Consider the following 17,703-nt stretch of genomic DNA (forward strand, 5'->3'; position numbering starts at 1 on the left):
TCCGCCTTGAAGACAAGCGCTCCCATGTCTTCTGGGAGTCAAGAGAAGCTACACACGCAATGCTTATCTTTTAAAGCCACGCGGCCTAGCGCAGCTCCCGACATGACAAACGCACGGAGCGACAAAGCCGCGGCTGCAGTACCGGGCGCCGCTCCCGCCCGTCCCCGCCGGCCGCGCCCCGGCACCGCCCCGCGCCCGCCGCGGCCGCGCTGCCCCGGAAGCGCTCCCGCCGCCGCCTGCGGGAACATGGCCGAGTCGCCGGAGGAGGTGGCGGTGCTGGTGCAGCGGGTCGTGAAGGACATCCGCAACGCCTTCCAGCGGAACCCACACATGTGAGTGCGGCCGCGGCCGGGCGGCGCGCAGGGAGCGCTGCCCGCGCTCCGGCCCGGGCGCGCTCCGCGGCGCCGGCCCGGGCGGGGTGCGGGTCCCGGCGGGGCGGGCCGGGGCTGGGGCCGGGCCCGGGCCCAAGGTCACGCCGTGAGTGGCCGCGGGCACCAGCCGGGTCTCCTCCGAGCAGGAGGGGCGGCTCCGGGCGGCTGCGGTGGCGCCTGTGGGGCAGGGCGCCGTGTCCCTGTCCTCGGTGCTCTCGTGCCGCCCCGGCTTCTCCTGCCTCGCTCCGGGAGCCGGAGCCCTGGAGAGCGGTGCGGCCCCGTGCGCAGCCCGGCGGGCACAAGCGCCGCGCCGGTAAAACGCACCGCGTCCTGGAAACCAGCGAAGGCTCCGCGGTCTGGAAGCGATAGATACATTTTCAAAGAAAAGTTCTAATGACCTCTCTCTGAACTCGATGTTTGGCAGCGTTAAACTCCTCGCGCAGTCGGGATGGGGCTGAACCTGCCCGCGAGTGGGCCTGGAACAGAGCTCTGGCGCTGGTGGGAGCAAAGCTTAGGATAGAAGCCTCCTGAATTGCACCTTGGCACAACAGAGCAGTGTGGTGAATGCCACCTTCAAATCCATATCTATTGGTAGAAATGCTTTTCATTGTGCGTGGTTTGAGGAAGACAGAATGACTATGAAATTGCAAACCGCAGTAATTGTTATCTTGTGAGAATCAGATTTATCCAGCAATCTGGGGGGCAGATGGTCTGTTTTATTTTTCAGTGTTGTTGACCAGGCTTGACACCCTGTTTTAAGTGCCTCCCACACTTCTGTTTCCCAGAATGTATTTCCCCAGCCTTTAAGACACAAACTAGGGAAGTATTTTTCAACCTATATGCAAGTTCCATGTTGGTTACAGCATATAAGGTAGCACATAAGTAATAACAACTTTCTAATTTAAGTGAGGTGTATTTGTGTCAGCTAGAAACTGCAGTCTCTGAGGTGGTGGCCTATTAATCTGTTCCAGAAAGTGATAAGCTAAACAATTGCATAGGAAATTTTTATGTCGCCTAATTTATCCCTTTGCTTGACAAGAGAAGATTACAGTGAATACCCTCATGTTTCTCTAAATGTAGTAAGCAGTTTGGGTGGGCGGCCAGGTTTTAAAATGCAGCATATGGATGCTGTTTAAAAAAAGGCTGCGTTTTGCCTTGAAGCTTCATTTTTAGGTTGTGAAGCATAATGCGCTGTAAACGGCCAGTATTTATGAATGAATGTTCTGATTTTTTAATAATTCACACTCTTCTGCCAGAATGCTTTATTGGTAGCGAACTTAGAGATTATGTTTTTGAAGAATTTGCTGCTATTGCAATTTCCTTTCATAGATGAAAAGATGAAAGTGGGTTGCAAGAGTTGTGTGTGCTGAGACTGATGCACTGAGACATGCTTCAAGTAAAAACGCACAAGCTGCTGCCACTTTACCCCTTGAAGTAGAAAAAGTGGCAGTCTTGTCTGCTAGATTTCTGAAGTGGTTGAAACTACTTGAAATGGGACTCTTCAGGCCAGTGTAGGCTGTGGGCCGTTTGCTGTGCTGCCTCTGCCTCAGGAGCACCAGGCTGTAGCTGTACTGGCCAGGTCTTTTTGTGTATCTGCATCTTGTCTTCTGCTGCTGGCCAGCTGCAGTTCCTGACAGGTGGCATCCTAAATTCAACGTGTTACAGACCCATGTATTTTACATGGGAACTGCCTAGCTTCACCATGCATGATGTTCCTGTTCATTTAACATACTTTTGTCCCATACTCACCTCTTTTCCAGCATTTATTGACCCTCTTCAAAGGCTGCTTGTACACCTACTTGTCAGCTTTGTGCAAACTGTAGCTATCTGTCATTTTGGCATGTTCAAGGCAGTAGTGTGAAACTTAGCTCATCCAAGTCAGACTTCTTGCATTTGGTAATAAGTCAAGGTGTGGATGTTTGTTTTGTGGGGGGTTTTTTTCCGTTCTTGCTGTTTACCTTTGGTATACTGTTTGTGAGTTACAGTTGATAAGTTCTTGTGGTAATTCACGGAGTTAATTAGCCAAGCAGTGCCTGACTGCATCTTCATTGCTTTTGGAGACTTTCGTGTCCCTGTATGCAAGGCCTGGCAATGTTTTGCCAAGGGCTGGGTTTAGCATTCATAAAAGAAAGATCCAGGGATACGTATAAACTTCAGGCTATTAAGATACTGTGTTGAAAGAAGCAGACTGGAATGTCATTTTAGGTTTAATCTTGCTTCTTGAAGAGCTTAGCTTGTGTTCAGTAGATAATGATCTTGGTTTGATACCCATTTCTTGCTTTTAGTGGGGTGGGAGAATGCTTTTTTCTTCTCTCTTTTCCCAGCTGACTGGGGAAGCAAAAGGGACCTGAGTGTGTGTTTAGAGACAGAGACATGTGATTTGCAAATGTTTTACCTTGAGTTCACTTTTCCTGTATTTTTTCCAGCTTGTGATGTGTGTTGTGATATATGGAAGATCAAATCTGTTTTCTGAATAAACAAATACATTCTTAAACAAGCACGCTATGTCACTTTTGATTACCACGATAATAGTCCAGTGAGGGCACAGAAGTAAATCAGCATGATCAGAGTACCCAGTAATAAATTTTATTTAAGATAATTGAGTTGAGGTTTCTATCTGTAAATACCATGTATCTGTAAGTCTTGTATAAAGAAGACTTAAGATGGAGAATTTGTTTTCTAAGATCAAAAGAAATTTTTTTTATCCTGTGTGAGGATTTCCCTCTTTAGCAACAATTTTTTCTATTGAAAGGGAGTTGGTGGAGAAATGATGCATAATCAAAATAAAATAATGTTGCTTTATGTCTAAACAAGTGTGAATCCTTGATGAGCTGTGTTTATTTCTAAGAAGCTGCCAAAGCTGCTATTCAGCATGGTAGAAAAACCTGACAAAAAGCAAAATATGGTATGGCCCATTGAAACCGAACAGTTGAGTCTCTTCTGCTTTGTTTGCTGGTACAAATGCTCATGTTTGTCACTGTTGTTTTAAAGGCTTACATTTCTCGTACAGAGTTGTCATCTAATCAGACTGGCCTCTGTGTCTCAAATCTTCCCCCTGTTGATCATGCTGCCTTGCATAGGACAATGAAAAATGGGACGTGTGGAAGTGAGCATATTCTTCTGTGTGATGCTTAGTGTCAGAGCACCTGGTCACGCTGCTGCAGGGCACACCTGGGTAGCTTTTGGTCTGTCAGGTGCCTGTACTACTTAGCATGTTCTGTTTCTCTTAATGAAGCAGCAGTTACATCTCTGTCACGTCTTTATTATAAAATCAGGGGTGCTTGTCTTGATTCAGCTGAGTTAAATTGCTTACATGATAGTCTAAAAGCAGAAAAAATGGGGCCTTCAACATTTAGGATCTTTGTGAAAATCAAAACTATTCAGATTACAGATTTCAGCAAAGATGAGGAAAAAAGATGATGGAGTGTTTGGTTGGGAAGCATTGCCAACCATTGCATTTCTGTATTGAGAAAAATAATTGTCACCTACTGGAAATAAGCTTAATTACATTTCTCTCTGTTTTTTAAGAGATGAAATTGGATTAATACCCTGCCCTGAAGCCAGATATAACCGGAGCCCTATTGTCCTGGTGGAAAACAAGCTTGGTGTGGAGAGCTGGTGTGTGAAGTTTCTTTTGCCATATGTCCACAATAAACTTCTCCTCTACAGACAGAGAAAACAGTGGCTGAACAAGGATGGTAAGTTCTGAGTTGGAGAAGAGTATATATGTGATCTTCAGTGCACATTTTTTATTTATTGGAAAATTATTTAGATTGGAAAAGAGCTTTAAGATCTGAATCCAGCCATAAACCTGACACTGCCAAGTCCAACATTAAACCATGTTCCTAAGTGCTGTGTTTACATGTCTTCCAAAATACCTCTAGGGATGGTGACTCTACCACTTCCTAGACAGCCTGTTTCAATTTTGATAACGCTTTCTGTGATGAAACTTTTCCTCATATCCAACCTAAACCTCTCCTGGTGCAGCCTGAGACCATTTTCTCTCATCCTGTTGTTTGTTACCTGTGAAGAGAGACTGATACTCATGTGGCTACAATCTCCTTTTACATAGTTTTAGAGAACAGTAATGTTCTCCCAAGCCCCTTTTTCTCCAGGCTAATCACCTCCAGCTCCTTCAGCTCCTCTTTACAGGACTTGTGCTCCAGTTGCCCTTCTCTGGGCTCACTCCGGCACCTTGATGTCTCGGTGAGTACACAGAGATGGTCACTGATGTGATCCTGCTGGCCACACTGTTATGATCCAAGCCAGGATTCCCTTGGCCTTCTTGGCCACCTGGGGGACATTGCTGGCTCATGTTCAGCTGGTTCTGGCCAGCAGCCCTGGGTCCTTTTCCACCAAGCATCTTTCCCGCAAGCCTGTGGTGCTGCATGGCATTGTTGTGACCCAGGGGCAGGACCGGTCAGAACCTCATGCAAGTGGCCTTGGCTCATTGATCCAGCTTGTCCAGGTCCCCCTGCAGAGCCTTTCTACCCTCCATAGATCACTCCCACCCGCAGTGGTGTAATCCCCAAACTGACTGAGGGTACACTCAATGCCCTTGCCTGGGTCATTTACCCTTCCTAATGCCAGTTTAACCTGTTGTGGAAAAAATGGTGGTTACTGAGGAGAGCAAGCTTTGGATTGTGCATCTTAACATAAGTAATTTGAAAATAAAATTTCTTTCTCTCTTGCCCAAACTGGAAAGGTTAGAGACAGACAACTTCAGTGAGATATTTGAGGAAGTGATGTTAGTTGGTACAGAAGGAATTTTCTCCTGTTTTCCTGAGTCAAAAGGAAAATGAGGTGACATATATATCTACTGTAAGAAATGAGTGCAGTATGTTTCAGATGCAGAGGTACCAGAAATCATTAGTCCCTACAACTTGGTAATTGTGAAGTTTTATTTCATCTCTTAGTTTTGTTTTGGTTTTTAGTTTAACTTGCATGAAAAATTATTTTATATACGTTCTTTAAAAAAATTAAAAATAAAGAATTATGAACAGGTGTGACATAAGAGGTACTTGATGGCTTATGCAGTGTCCTGATCAGAGTAAGAATGAAAAAGAATAACTAGTTTATTGTTGCAGTACCTTCTAACTAGGAGTTGGAATAAAGAATGTTCTTGTGCTGGGCTTCTCTGTCTTATTTCTGGTGTTTTTTTTTTTTTTTCTTTTAGAGACTTTTTCTAGTATCTTTTATCTGCTATGGTATTTTTCATATCCCTCAGAAAGAGGGATTTCTGTTCTGTTGAAGAGCACTCTGTGACCACTCACAGAGTTCAGATCTTTAGTATCTCATATGCAACTGGGTTTCAGTTGTGGACTGTTATTTTAAGTTTTTTTCTGTTTACTTGTAGCTAACCTGTCCATAAAGCACTGACTGTGTCCATTTTGCTTCAACATGTGTGGGATTGTCTTCCCCTCCTGAAGCATACCAAACAGACACCATTTATTCAGTTGTGTTGATTGCAGCTATAGCAGAGCCAATCTCCCTGGCTGCTTTATGAAATAGAGAGTTAAAGAATTATTTTTAAATAGCAGGATGTTAGCAGACATCTGGTGCATACTCTAGCACCTAGTCATAACTAACATGGTGTACTTCTTGGTGTTACTGCTAGGTAAGTTTTTGGAGTAAGTCTGTGTAGATCAGGAGATGATGTGTGGCCAGTAGCATTTCTCCTTTGATATCTACTTTTCCTCAGTGTTTTATTGCTGTATTCTGTTTCACTTCGTGGGTGAAGCCAGCTGTGCACTGATGTTCATTAAAGTGCAGTGTGTGGCACAGTCAGGTGGTGTTGGTCTGTAAATGTGCACTTGAGCTTGTTTTGCCTTTGGAGATTATACGGAGAAAGAAGATTGAGGTCTTCAGTGGATCTTGGAGTGGGAGCATTCTTAAGGCAGAGAGTATTGCCTGCTTTTGTCTGCCTGATGGTGGGGGTCTAGATTTGCTAAACATGCTTTGATTTCTTATTACAAACGTATGGATGTATAATGTAACCGTGTTGGAAAGAGTAGCATGAAATGGCAGACAAGGCAGATCATGACAAGGAGGAACCCATTCTCCTGGCAACAGTCTTCCAGTGCTAGCTGTACACCTTGAGTCATGTTAAAGTAACAGTGCACTGGCTTGATCCTTAGAATTAATTACCCTTCAGAAAAGTAGCTTAAAAAAGTTGAAGTGTTGCTAGGTATGACTGACCCATTAATAGTATTTTATTTTTGTCTGACAGATTGTTTGTGTCATTGTGTTTCCCATACTTCTCCTAGAGGGTTGATGTCATGTCATTATGTGGGCTTCAAAAATTTTACATTGCCCTTTATTTTTTTTATTTTTACATAATTGATTTTCTTGAATTTTTTTTCTCATTACAGACATATTTAAAAGACTCTTCCTAGGGGATGTGTATTGCTAACATAAGTAACTTCCATTTCTTCTTGGTCTTAGTGGTTTATGGTTGGATCTGTTAAGACCAGGATGGTTTTGATCACTGCCACCAACCAGCTGCTGATTTATTCAGTTCTCTTAGAGACAGGTGATTGTGACCTTCCAAATTTGAAATTTGTAATGCAGATGATTACAAAAGTCAATAAACTGAGCTTTAATACACAGAATATAATTAATGTTGACTGACACATAACTAAATATAAACTTTAACATTTTAAAAGTTGAACCTACTAGCACAGGCAATCTTTGCAACACCAGTGGTTGTCATTGCAGTGCCTTTGGAGGTTGTATGTAGGAGTTTGTGATGTATACCGTTATTTTGCTACAGATCTTCATCAGGGAGACTTCATTTTGGTCTCAAGTGTTATTGTAATGTCTAAATAATGACATTTCCACACAGAGAAAAACTTCTTGTTTCAAGCCAAACTACAAACATCGAGATCTGTGTCATGTTTTTGGGTGTCTGAAGACAGCTCGTAGCCATTACGTGTGTGCTAGCTCCCTGCTCCAGTCACACCAGTGCAGGTGCTTTGCTGTGATGCAGTCACACCTGCCTGTGCCACAGGGATGGTGTCTGCAGGCTTCTGCTTCTCTCACAGGTGAAACCTTACACAACCCTTCCTCTCAAAATGCAGCTCAGAAAACTCTGTCAGTGAATACTGCAGTAGCATGTATTTTAAAGCAGTGCCTGCAATTTGTTTGGCTGTCTTTTGAAAATGAAACTCGATTCTGTTTTGTCTCTTCATTTACAAAAGCCAGTTTCAAATGTGTGAGAAGAGGTCCTACAGCATTTTCATGTCTGCTGAGGTTTTCTGTAACCACTGTAGAACACAGTCAGGACCTTCATGTTAAAACCCAATTTGTAAGGGAGTTTAGTATGTTTTACCATAATTGGGTTTCACATTTGCCTCAAAAGGTTTGAGCAGACACTGAACTGCAGTGGTGGAGAGAATTAAGTCTCTAAGTCTTTCCCAGGTGGGCTTAGAGACTCGTCTCTAAGGTGTCATAAATATGTATATTCTATCAAGAGATGTTATGGTTTTCTCCTAAGTATTCTCAAGGATTTTGCTCCAGATTACTTTTGTAGATGAAAGTGCATGCCTGGAATCAGGTTAGTTGTTTTGTTTTGCATCTAGTAAAGAAATAGATTTGTTTATTTCTTCTTCAGAACTCAATTGGTATGTTCTGTTGAAGCTTGTTGTAATCAGTGATTGCAGAAGTAGTCTCTACTCACCTCTTCTGTTTTGAGTCGCTGTAAGCCATTTAAAATAGAACCGAGGAGAACAACAGGGTGCTGGTTCAAGTGTCTGCTTTCAGATGTGGTGTCTGGTATTTTTTTCTGACAGGATCCTGGAAGAAAGAAGTGCTTTGTGGTCATTCATTGATAGGTTAGTGACGCAGGTGTTTAGTTACAGTTTCTTTTGGATACTTGGAATCCAGAATCACGACTGCTCCCCCTGCTATTATTTGAGTTTAGAAATCTAAATTTTACAATATGTTTTTATTCTTTCTCCACTATCTTTTAAATTTATGCATGCATACTATTTATGCTATGTCAAGATGGTTTTCTGAAATTTTTACAGACTACTCACAGAATATCTAAAAAACTGGATGCAGCCATATTTAAAGGTGTGCTAAAATGATATTGTTTTATTTGTCCTTTTGCAGTTAGGGAGACTTTAATATGCAAAAGGATGTGTTCATTGTGAGCACCTATAATGCAGCAGTTTGCTTGAAATGTATCTAGTAGAAAGTAATTTTAAATTGTAAATAAAAGGTGTTGCGTTTTGTTACTGACAAAGGGTGGATAGTTGGCAGGTACTATCATTGTATGCCAGATCTATCATAAGACTTCCTAATAAATAGTGGCTCAGAGGTTAATAAACCGTGCCATTTTTCTATTGAAAAGTGCCTTAGAGGTTACTAAATTTTATCATTTTGCGTCTCTGGCTCAGAATCCACACTTCATAAATCTTCATCTGTTAATTACATCAAAGAATATTGGCATGGAAGAACTGGGTTCCATTTGGAGATTTTCCTTTTATCTGCATCTTTTCTTTGATAATATTCAGGATGAAGTGAACCTTTGTGATGGGAAAATGGACAAAATGCGAACAAGTTCTGTTTAAGTTGGACTTGATTGATGCTGTTGACAGACCTTTGAGATTACCAGAATGGTCATATTAACTGGAAATCATGACTAAACAAGCTGTGTTGTTCTAAATAGACTTTGAAAGGCCTTTCTGAGAAGTATTAAAAAAACTGAAATAGGCTATAATAAACTTTTGTTTGATGTGCATATAACATGTGCAGTGGTAGTACCTAACAGTTGCTAAAACCATTGTTGAGGTAAAATGGAAAATGTACATAAAACAATCATCGCTCACAATTTTAACTATACCTCCTTATAAAAAACCTGATTTCTGAATGTAAAATTGAAACAGTAGCCACAAAACACTTAGCAGATGTTTAATTTTATGTATGTTTGATTTTGTGTGTGTGAGTAATCCTGGTTATTTGAATTGGGATAGTCAGCTGCATAAAATTAAAATGTATGTTGAAATACTTTGCTGGTTCAGGAATTGGGTAAACAAATAATATTTGTACATTCAGGCAGCAAATCAGGAAGAAGCTTTGTGCGTATGAAAAATATTTATTCCTTGGCAGCAAAGAGAGGTTTATTTTGTGAAAATAGAAAAGTTAAGTTCATTCCTTGAGACACTTTTCAAAACATTACAGCTTAGTGCTAAGTCAGCAGTACACCAAAGAATTCTCTACCATGTCCCCCATCATCTCTTGCATTATATGGTGCCTTAGCATGTTCCTCATAAGGAAGACCATAATGGAAAACACAGAATTTATTTGTTGGACATAAATGATCAATCAGACACACGGTAATATATGAAGGTATTTCACTTTTAGGCCTGTTTCAAAGATACATGAAGCCATGTCCCTTTGCGCTTGGAATTAATTTATTTATCATTACTGTGGAATTTCTTAACAGTTAATTTTGCAGTCATATTGACTGCACTGACCAGAGATCTCTTTCCATGAGATACCATCCTTTTCTTTTTCCTTCAAAGAATGAAGTACCTCTTATTTGCTGGAAATCACCTGAGTACGATCTAATTAGTATGTTAAATTCAGGGTAATTAGGAGGGAATGTAGCCAAATTTAATTTACAGTAAAAGTCACATTCAGTGACTATACAACCTTTTATTTTTTTATTATTATTTATTACATTTATTTTTTAGTATGTCAGTTGTTATGACATACTAAAAAATAAATGTAATGCATAAATCTACAGTATATAGTGCTTAAATGCAGGGATGCAAGCAAATGTTTTGGTTTTTGCTTTGCGTTTTATATTGAATTATTCTTAGAATTTCAGTCTGAGGTGCTTGACAACGTATTCAAAGTGTTTTCTATATGGTTTGGTATGTAGCTCCTTTGTAATCCCCATTCGTAGCTGTGGTGTTTCATTTTTTAGCTACAGGTTTTTTAGTAGTGTGTGTATTTTTTGAAACAGTATGATACATGGCAGCCATCTGCAGCTCAGACTTGTTCTAAAATAGTAGGATATATTTTTACTTCTCTGTAGTATTTAAAACTCTTTGGATTTTCTTTGAAGAAGTCTTTGCTTCTCTTATATAGTATGTGTGGTTAAAATCACTGAATTCTCAAGGATTTTATATTATGATTTTTCCTTGCTCAAAGCATACTTAGTTCATTATTTAAATAATTAAAAGGGAGGATATGGCAGATCTTGCTCCCTCTTAAATTAACAATTAATTAATGCTCTGTCATTTCTGGAATACGAGCAATATTTTACAGAGGTACAGCAGCTCGTAGCAAAGAGACTTTGAGGAAGGAGAGAGAGTAAGGAATTGCAGAGAGATCAGTGCTGTGTGCAAATCATTACTAATCTTAATGTCTCTTACTCCATCATTTCAGAGTTGATAGATATCACGTGTACCCTGCTACTGCTGAATCCAGACTTCACCACTGCTTGGAATGTGAGGTATGTTGCACTCAGAAAATGCTATTCAAAGACGTCGGCCTTGTATGAGTCAGCTGAAAGCTTTGTTTCAGGTGGTTGTTAGTGATGCAGCAAGAACTTGTCAACTAAGAAGTGCTGAAGGAATGTTAAAAATGTCTTCTTTCCTATATGTTGCAGATAGTTTGACTGCCCTTTTCAGCTTTTTGTTGGGTTGGTTTGTTTGGGAGTTTTTGTTTGTTTGGGGTTTTGGTTGGTTTTGTTTGTTTGTTTGTTTTTATTGAGGGCTGATGATTACAATGCTGCATATGAAGGCATGTTAGCATCACATTTTCAGGGTGTATAAGACCCACTGAACCACCATTCCTCTTTCCTCCTGCAGTTAATGAGGGTGGTGCTCAGCTGATGTCTGCTGTGTCTATTCACTATTCTCATTTTTACCTCTCTTTGAGTTCTTTTGAGATTCCAACTCAGTTTGCTGCCACTACCAGTGCAGGCTATCAAAGCTCAGTAGATACACTGCAAGAGAGGAGGAGAAGGTGTTTACCCTCTATTTCAAACACATTTCCCCCCTCCCCTCTACTTGTACCTTTTGGGTTTAGCATAGCTTCGTCACTGGTCAACCTTCAGAACTTGTCCAGGAGTCATAATGGAGGAGGAGCAGGAATTTACCTCCTTGCTCTTCAGGTGGTACAGAAACAGCAATTCCTTACAAATTTGTAATCTTACGGCTGTTTTGTAAAGTTCAGAGTTGGAGGAATATTCTCTTTCTGCTGCCAGGGTAAGACTGGAGACAGTCTATAAAAGCTATAGTTTCAGGAGGGCTGGAGGGCTGACAAAACTAAGATAGTGTCTAGGAGTGCATTAATGGAAGATAGGACTTCTGTAGTTACGGTGCAGTTTTGCAGGTGGTGCATTAACAAAGTGACCTAGAAAGATGATGGCTGCATCTAGCTGTCAGCCCTAAAACAAATTCAGCTTTCTTTTTTTCTTTTTTCACTGCTGATATAGTTCTGAAGTGTTCTGTATCTTTCTATCTCTCAGGTCTGAAAAAGGGGGATGAATGTGATGGCAAAGGGTTTAGTGTCATGAAAATGTATAACTTGAGTAGCTTTGAAGTGTTAAAAAGGAATTAGGATCTTGTATAAGTACTAGAGCTGCTACAGTAATCTCATTTTAGGGTACTTATAATTGATTTTTCGTTTATGTTTTGTGAAATTTTTTTTATTGCACATACATTCATCCTTATCAGTCAGGCTTTTGTGTGCCTGACAGCTGAAAGAGTTAGCTTTTATGTACATGAGAAGAGTAGTTCAAAGTTGTAAGTGGAATTAAACATGCTAAGGAATATGGATGAGGATTGTTTTCTCTTTTATAATGTTTATGATTTACCAAAACATACAAATTACTACAGAAGTGGGCCTTACTCCCCAAATTGTTGACTAGTGATCTACCAGTCAGTCTGTCTTTGAAGCTCTGTTTGGCATCCAGAGAGATCTTGTTACTCAAGCCAGTCAATATCTGTGGAGGTTACCAGCGAGCCCATTCTAGCAAAGGAACTGCTTTGCTAAATCTGACCTTCATTGTTCTAGGCTTCTGCTGGGAGTTTGCTCTTTTGAAGGGGAGGCGCTTTAGTTATATATATGTTGATATGTATTTCAGCTTTTCTTTGAAATTACAGCTCAAGCTAGCCAGATGTGTGGCGTAATATCACAGAGTAGAGGACTGACTGTGTTCTGTACAGATGCTGGTGATAAATGCTTATCCTGAGGTAGTCCACGCTCAGAACTAATTGCATGAGACTTGCACTCTGCTTGTAGAACATGATGGATCTGTTGTGGGATGATTGGTTTTTTGTTGCTCAGACAGTGTTTGTCATGACAGGTTCATCTTGCATTCTCTATACACTAATTCACTGCTTTATTTTGAAGGGGGAAAAAAGCATTATACACTCTTAAGTAGCCTAAAAAAATAAAAAGTGTTCTAGTTGTTTACTGAATAGCAGCCCTGCACACAGTGTGTTTCTTGTAATTTATTGACTTTTTCACTGTAGGCTGGGATAATCCCTTTTCAATATGTTAAATTCTACTGAAAGCTTCAGAGATAGTGGTTGACTTAGTAGCACTGAACTTGAATATACAGGGAGAGAAAAGGAAATCACTTTCTAGGAAAGGATACAGGACTTGGCAGAGCCAAGTCAGAAGACTTGAGTGGTGTTGTGGAAGACAGGTGGGCATTTCAGCTCAGGTGACAATCATAGAAAGTTGTATCTGATTAATAAAGCACAGGAGAACACAGAACTTTAGGCATGTTATCTAGGTCAACTAGGACTAGATGGTCTGCCTTGGCTTTGTAGCTATTCTGAACAGCTGCAATGTACCTACTACATACATCTGTTGTTTATTTATTTATTTAAATTAGAAGTGACTCAAAAGTTACAGAAGAGCAGGGACTATAACCTCAACCCTGAGACCCTGAGCCAGAGGTAGTTATATGGCAGAGAAAGTCTTGCTAAAGAGTAGATGTGTCACTTCCTAGGAACTGAGAGAGAAACCCCTGTTATACTGACTGGCATAAGAGATTTCTCCAGTTGTTAATCCTAAATTCAGTTAGCTTGTGTTTTTAGAAGTTGAAAAGTCTTGCAAGTTAAAATGACCAAAATTTTTATGGAAGTGATTGTAAAGTAATTTTTATAAATGCCTTTGTTCTTCCTGTTATACTTCCTGGCATGTACAATTGATGAAAAGACATTAGGTAACAAGATGCTCTGAAAAGTCACATTTTGCTTTCAGATATAAATGTCTTCAAAGGTGTCAGCATAAGGCAAGTAAAAATGATTCCAGATTATCTTCTATTGGAGCTATAATCCTTAAGGATGAAACATTATCTGTGATCCACATGGCAAGAAAGTAAGCTAGAAATTATATATTCCCAGTTGGATGTTAGCTGAAAGAGCTTAGAAGAGGTTTATGTGGGAGTGCATGGTACTTCAGGTATACTAGTGCTTGCGGTGCTTTGCGAATGGGAGAGTCTCTCATTTGAAAATCATAGCAAATCTAAAAAGAGCTTTTCTGCTACAGCAGTGAAGATGGATCTTGACTGTACTGTTCCTCAACTTTGCAAAAAGAGGAAGTTTAAGAGTGTATAAATGTGAGGCTGTTTACTTAGACTGAATATTTTAATACAGCAACACTTTCTTCACTGAAAGCTTAGGTTTTGGGAGGTAGGTGGCCTGGTAATCTAAATCTTTGTTAAATATGTACATGCATTTGTTTTAAGTATCAGACTTATCTAAGCTGTATTTTCATTGTGTGTGTATGGTAAGTAATTTTTACCAAAATGTCACCTTTTGCACTGCAGTAATGAGGCAGTTGTTCCACCTGCCCTAGCGCTGACCCTGAATGCTTATTTTGTCTGCTTTCCAAATTTGAGTGCATTAGAACAGAATGGTCTGGTCAATCTGCCACTTCTCGTCAGTCTATCTGAACTGCCTGTTAAAAACCATCTAAAAGCATCCAATCTGAAGCATGATGGAACTTGGCCGAGATAAAAAACAGGTGCCCCAGTAGCTATCGGAAGCAAAACTTCATATGTTCCCCACTCTGCTTCAATTTTAAATAATATTTGCTCACTGTTAGTGTTGCAGTCATTAGCTTCTGACTGTGGTTATGAGTTTCAATTACAGCAACACAAAGCCAAAGTACCATATGGAGTCAGTTTCCTACTAAAAATTACCAACTTAGACAGAAAATATGTAGTCACAGAAAGGAAATATGTCAATTTTTTTGTGAGACTCGCACATAACTTTAGGGCAACATTATCTTTTCTGCGTCAGACTGCAGAGGAGTTTTGTCTTATTTGATAGCAGATCTTTCCAGAATTTATTTCCTCGCCTCCCAGTGGGGTCTTTTGGTCAGAGAGTTGATAATCTGCTTACTAGTATCATGCCTATCATTATGATGAATCAGAAATTACTAGAAAAAACAAAACCAAACCCATGCCAAAATTGCTTCTGCTTCTTGCACTCTCAGTTTTTAGCTGTGACTTCTGCAGGTTCTGGGAAATGTGTGTTTTTCTTTCTGCAGATTGTAACTTTGGAATTTACTGTGTCTTCACTTCAGAGCTGCTACCTACTAGATTAGAGAGTAGGGCATGAAGACTAATGTCCTTGGAGTAACTGGTGATGGGGGATGCCTACAAACATGCTCGGGGCAGGCAGTAAGAGTTATAACGCTATAAACAAGAGGGTGAGGGGTAAGGAATTCTGTGCAAAGAAGGTGAAAAGGCCAAGTACAGATTTTCATTTTGCTCTGTCTGTGGGAGGTACTCTAGTAAGGGTTGTGTTGTATGAACATAAAGTTTTGTCAGGGCAAATTTTCAATTTTTTTAACCAAAGATTGTTTTACATTTAAGTAAACTGCGGAATTGCAGCCTTTTTGTTGAGTTTGTAAAACATTCTACACACAGAGAATATTTTCCTTTTTAAAATAAATTTAGGGAACCTTGACACTGTATCTTGAATAGTATTTAAAAACTAAAAGTGAGTGTGGAGGAGTGCTATGTGTAAGAGTATTTCCAGATGTACACAGTGATCTAAGGGCTTAATTTCAAGAAGGGGTGTTTGTTCATATATGTAACCCTACAGGTAGCTGGCTCAGTAATTTTGGGATAGTTTTGAGAACTAATGGGTTGTATGTGTTCAGATTAAGATAAAGTTCTTTGTGCACATATATATGGTACATATGTATGTATAGTAGAATGGATTAATGCACTAAAGGGTTTTTAAACTCTTGTAGTTTGACAGTGAAGTTCTGTTATGGTACAAAGGAAATGCCATGCAATTTGTTATTGGGATTTGTGTTCTGTTTTCAGGTTACTACTTTTATTCACCCAGATTTATTTTATCTTTTGTAGGAAAGAATTAATACTGTCTGGCACTTTAAATCCACTTAAAGATTTGCATCTTGGAAAACTGGCGTTAACCAAGTTTCCAAAGAGTCCAGAAACATGGATTCATAGGTTGGTTTCCTTTGCCTTCTATTGACTCCTGAAACAATTTTCCTAGGGGTTTTTTATTTCCTGTTCTTAGGTTAAGGCGAGTCATAGATGCAGGAGGACAACTGGAAATATATCAGATTCTTTGAACCAGTCATTGCAGAATACTGTGCTTTGGCTTTTGAAGCTACCTGTCTATATTCTGCACTTAGAACTGAAGTCATATGTACCTTTTCTGCTGCATACTTTTTATGTAAACTTTGGAGGGGAGATACATTTCCTTAGTTTCCTTATCATGTCTTGCAGCACCTAAAATCCTCAACCTGAAAATACTGATTCCATCAATTGTAACTATTTGAGCACTGTAGGTTTTTCCTTTCCCTCAAATTTACTACTGTATTTTTTGTCTACGTTTCAGAAAGTTAAGGCCAACCTTTATAAATAAAGCTGGGTTCTTTTCCATTTCCATACTGATCTTTTTTGTTTGATGAATTTATTTTTAATTTCTAACTTAAACTAAATCATTCAGTCACATCTACTGGATATGAAAATAACAGATCACATGTTTGGAAAACTTAACTCCAGAGTTACTCAAGTTCACAAAGCTAATCATCTCAGTCATGACTGACCATAAAATACCTGTAGCAGAGCTAAGTGAAGCATAGGTCCATTGCTCAACTTCAAAACTTAAAAACCCAAAAACTTTGTATGTGTGTAATCTTTTTTCATTATAGAAATAAAAAGCTAGGACAACCTTTTATAGACAGCCCTGAAGAGATTTAAATATATCACCTTAGGAAGCAGTTTGCGATGTTTGTGTTTAACATGTCCAGCATTAGGGCAGCTGAAAAGTTGATACTGCATTAGGGACTTCATACTCTATAAAGAACATAAAACTTACTGACTACGTGAGAATTTTTGGAAGTGGAAGTTGTTGGCAAACTCTTGTTTGTCAGTGCATACATGAACTTAAAAGTCTCAAGTTAAACCTAGTAAGCAATGCCTGGAATGTTACAAGGTGTTTCATTGATAAAGCAACAACAATTAATTTCTGCAGCATCAATTTTTAATTTTGATGTCCAACTTCTTTTTGTCATCCTCATGCTACTGACTTGTGCTGCTTGATGGCTTTGAAGCAAAAGCGTGTAGCTATAATGGGAAAAAATCTTGGACTTTGTCATAGTTTACCTTTTTCTACATGGTAGCTAACACCAGAAAAATAGGATTTTTTTTGTGTGTTAATACTTCTGAACCTGATGCCATCTGTATCATTATGATGATCAATATGTTTTTATCAAATAAGTCAGAATGTTAGGTTCTTTATATTTATTTACATTTTAGAAATAATAAAATATTCTGACTATAATTTCCATGCAAATGTAAATTAGGAGTATTTTGATAGTGTCATAATTTGTTTTTCTTTCTCTTACTTGCCTACATCAGAAAAGTGTATTTGAGGATGATTACACAAATGTTTGGCTTGGATTTGAATATGCTGACCATGATTGATACATGTTAGAAAACAAGATTCTCAAAAATACTTCTCTGCATCAACATAATGATTAATTTTAGGTTTCCTATTCCCCCATAGTATTAAATCTCAGACAAAAGATGCAAAAACCTTTAATGGGGCTATGAATAAAATTCAGTAAAACATAACCAAATTGTTTTTTCTTGTGCATGAGAGATACACTCACTGAAAATGTCAAATACCTGTCATTAATTTTTTTCAGATGACCTCCTGCTTTATATTTTGGAGGTTCAGATGTATCTTGTGCATATACAGTCAGTATATCTATTTATTGTGTATTTGTCACTTATTAATCCTTCTTTTGTTTGTTGTCATTCCAGGAATTTTAAGAGCAATAGTAACATGCAAAAGTGAAAGTGACTCCA

General features: G+C 39.4%; 1 protein-coding gene across 2 annotated transcripts in view; it reads left to right on the forward strand.

The window, feature by feature from the left end:
* Positions 1-200: 200 nt before the first annotated feature.
* The window catches only part of PTAR1 (protein prenyltransferase alpha subunit repeat containing 1), a 35,669-nt gene continuing 18,166 nt past the window's right edge, over positions 201-17,703 (forward strand). For both annotated transcript variants that reach the window (XM_064402999.1, XM_064403000.1), the window contains exons 1-4: positions 201-332; positions 3,900-4,069; positions 10,770-10,836; positions 15,727-15,831. In XM_064402999.1, coding sequence (XP_064259069.1) covers positions 247-332; positions 3,900-4,069; positions 10,770-10,836; positions 15,727-15,831 — 428 coding nt within the window. In that variant the 5' untranslated portion in view covers positions 201-246. The remainder of the gene's footprint in view (positions 333-3,899; positions 4,070-10,769; positions 10,837-15,726; positions 15,832-17,703) is intronic.

This window comes from Passer domesticus, chromosome Z (genome assembly GCF_036417665.1).
Source record: "Passer domesticus isolate bPasDom1 chromosome Z, bPasDom1.hap1, whole genome shotgun sequence".
NCBI lineage: Eukaryota > Metazoa > Chordata > Aves > Passeriformes > Passeridae > Passer > Passer domesticus.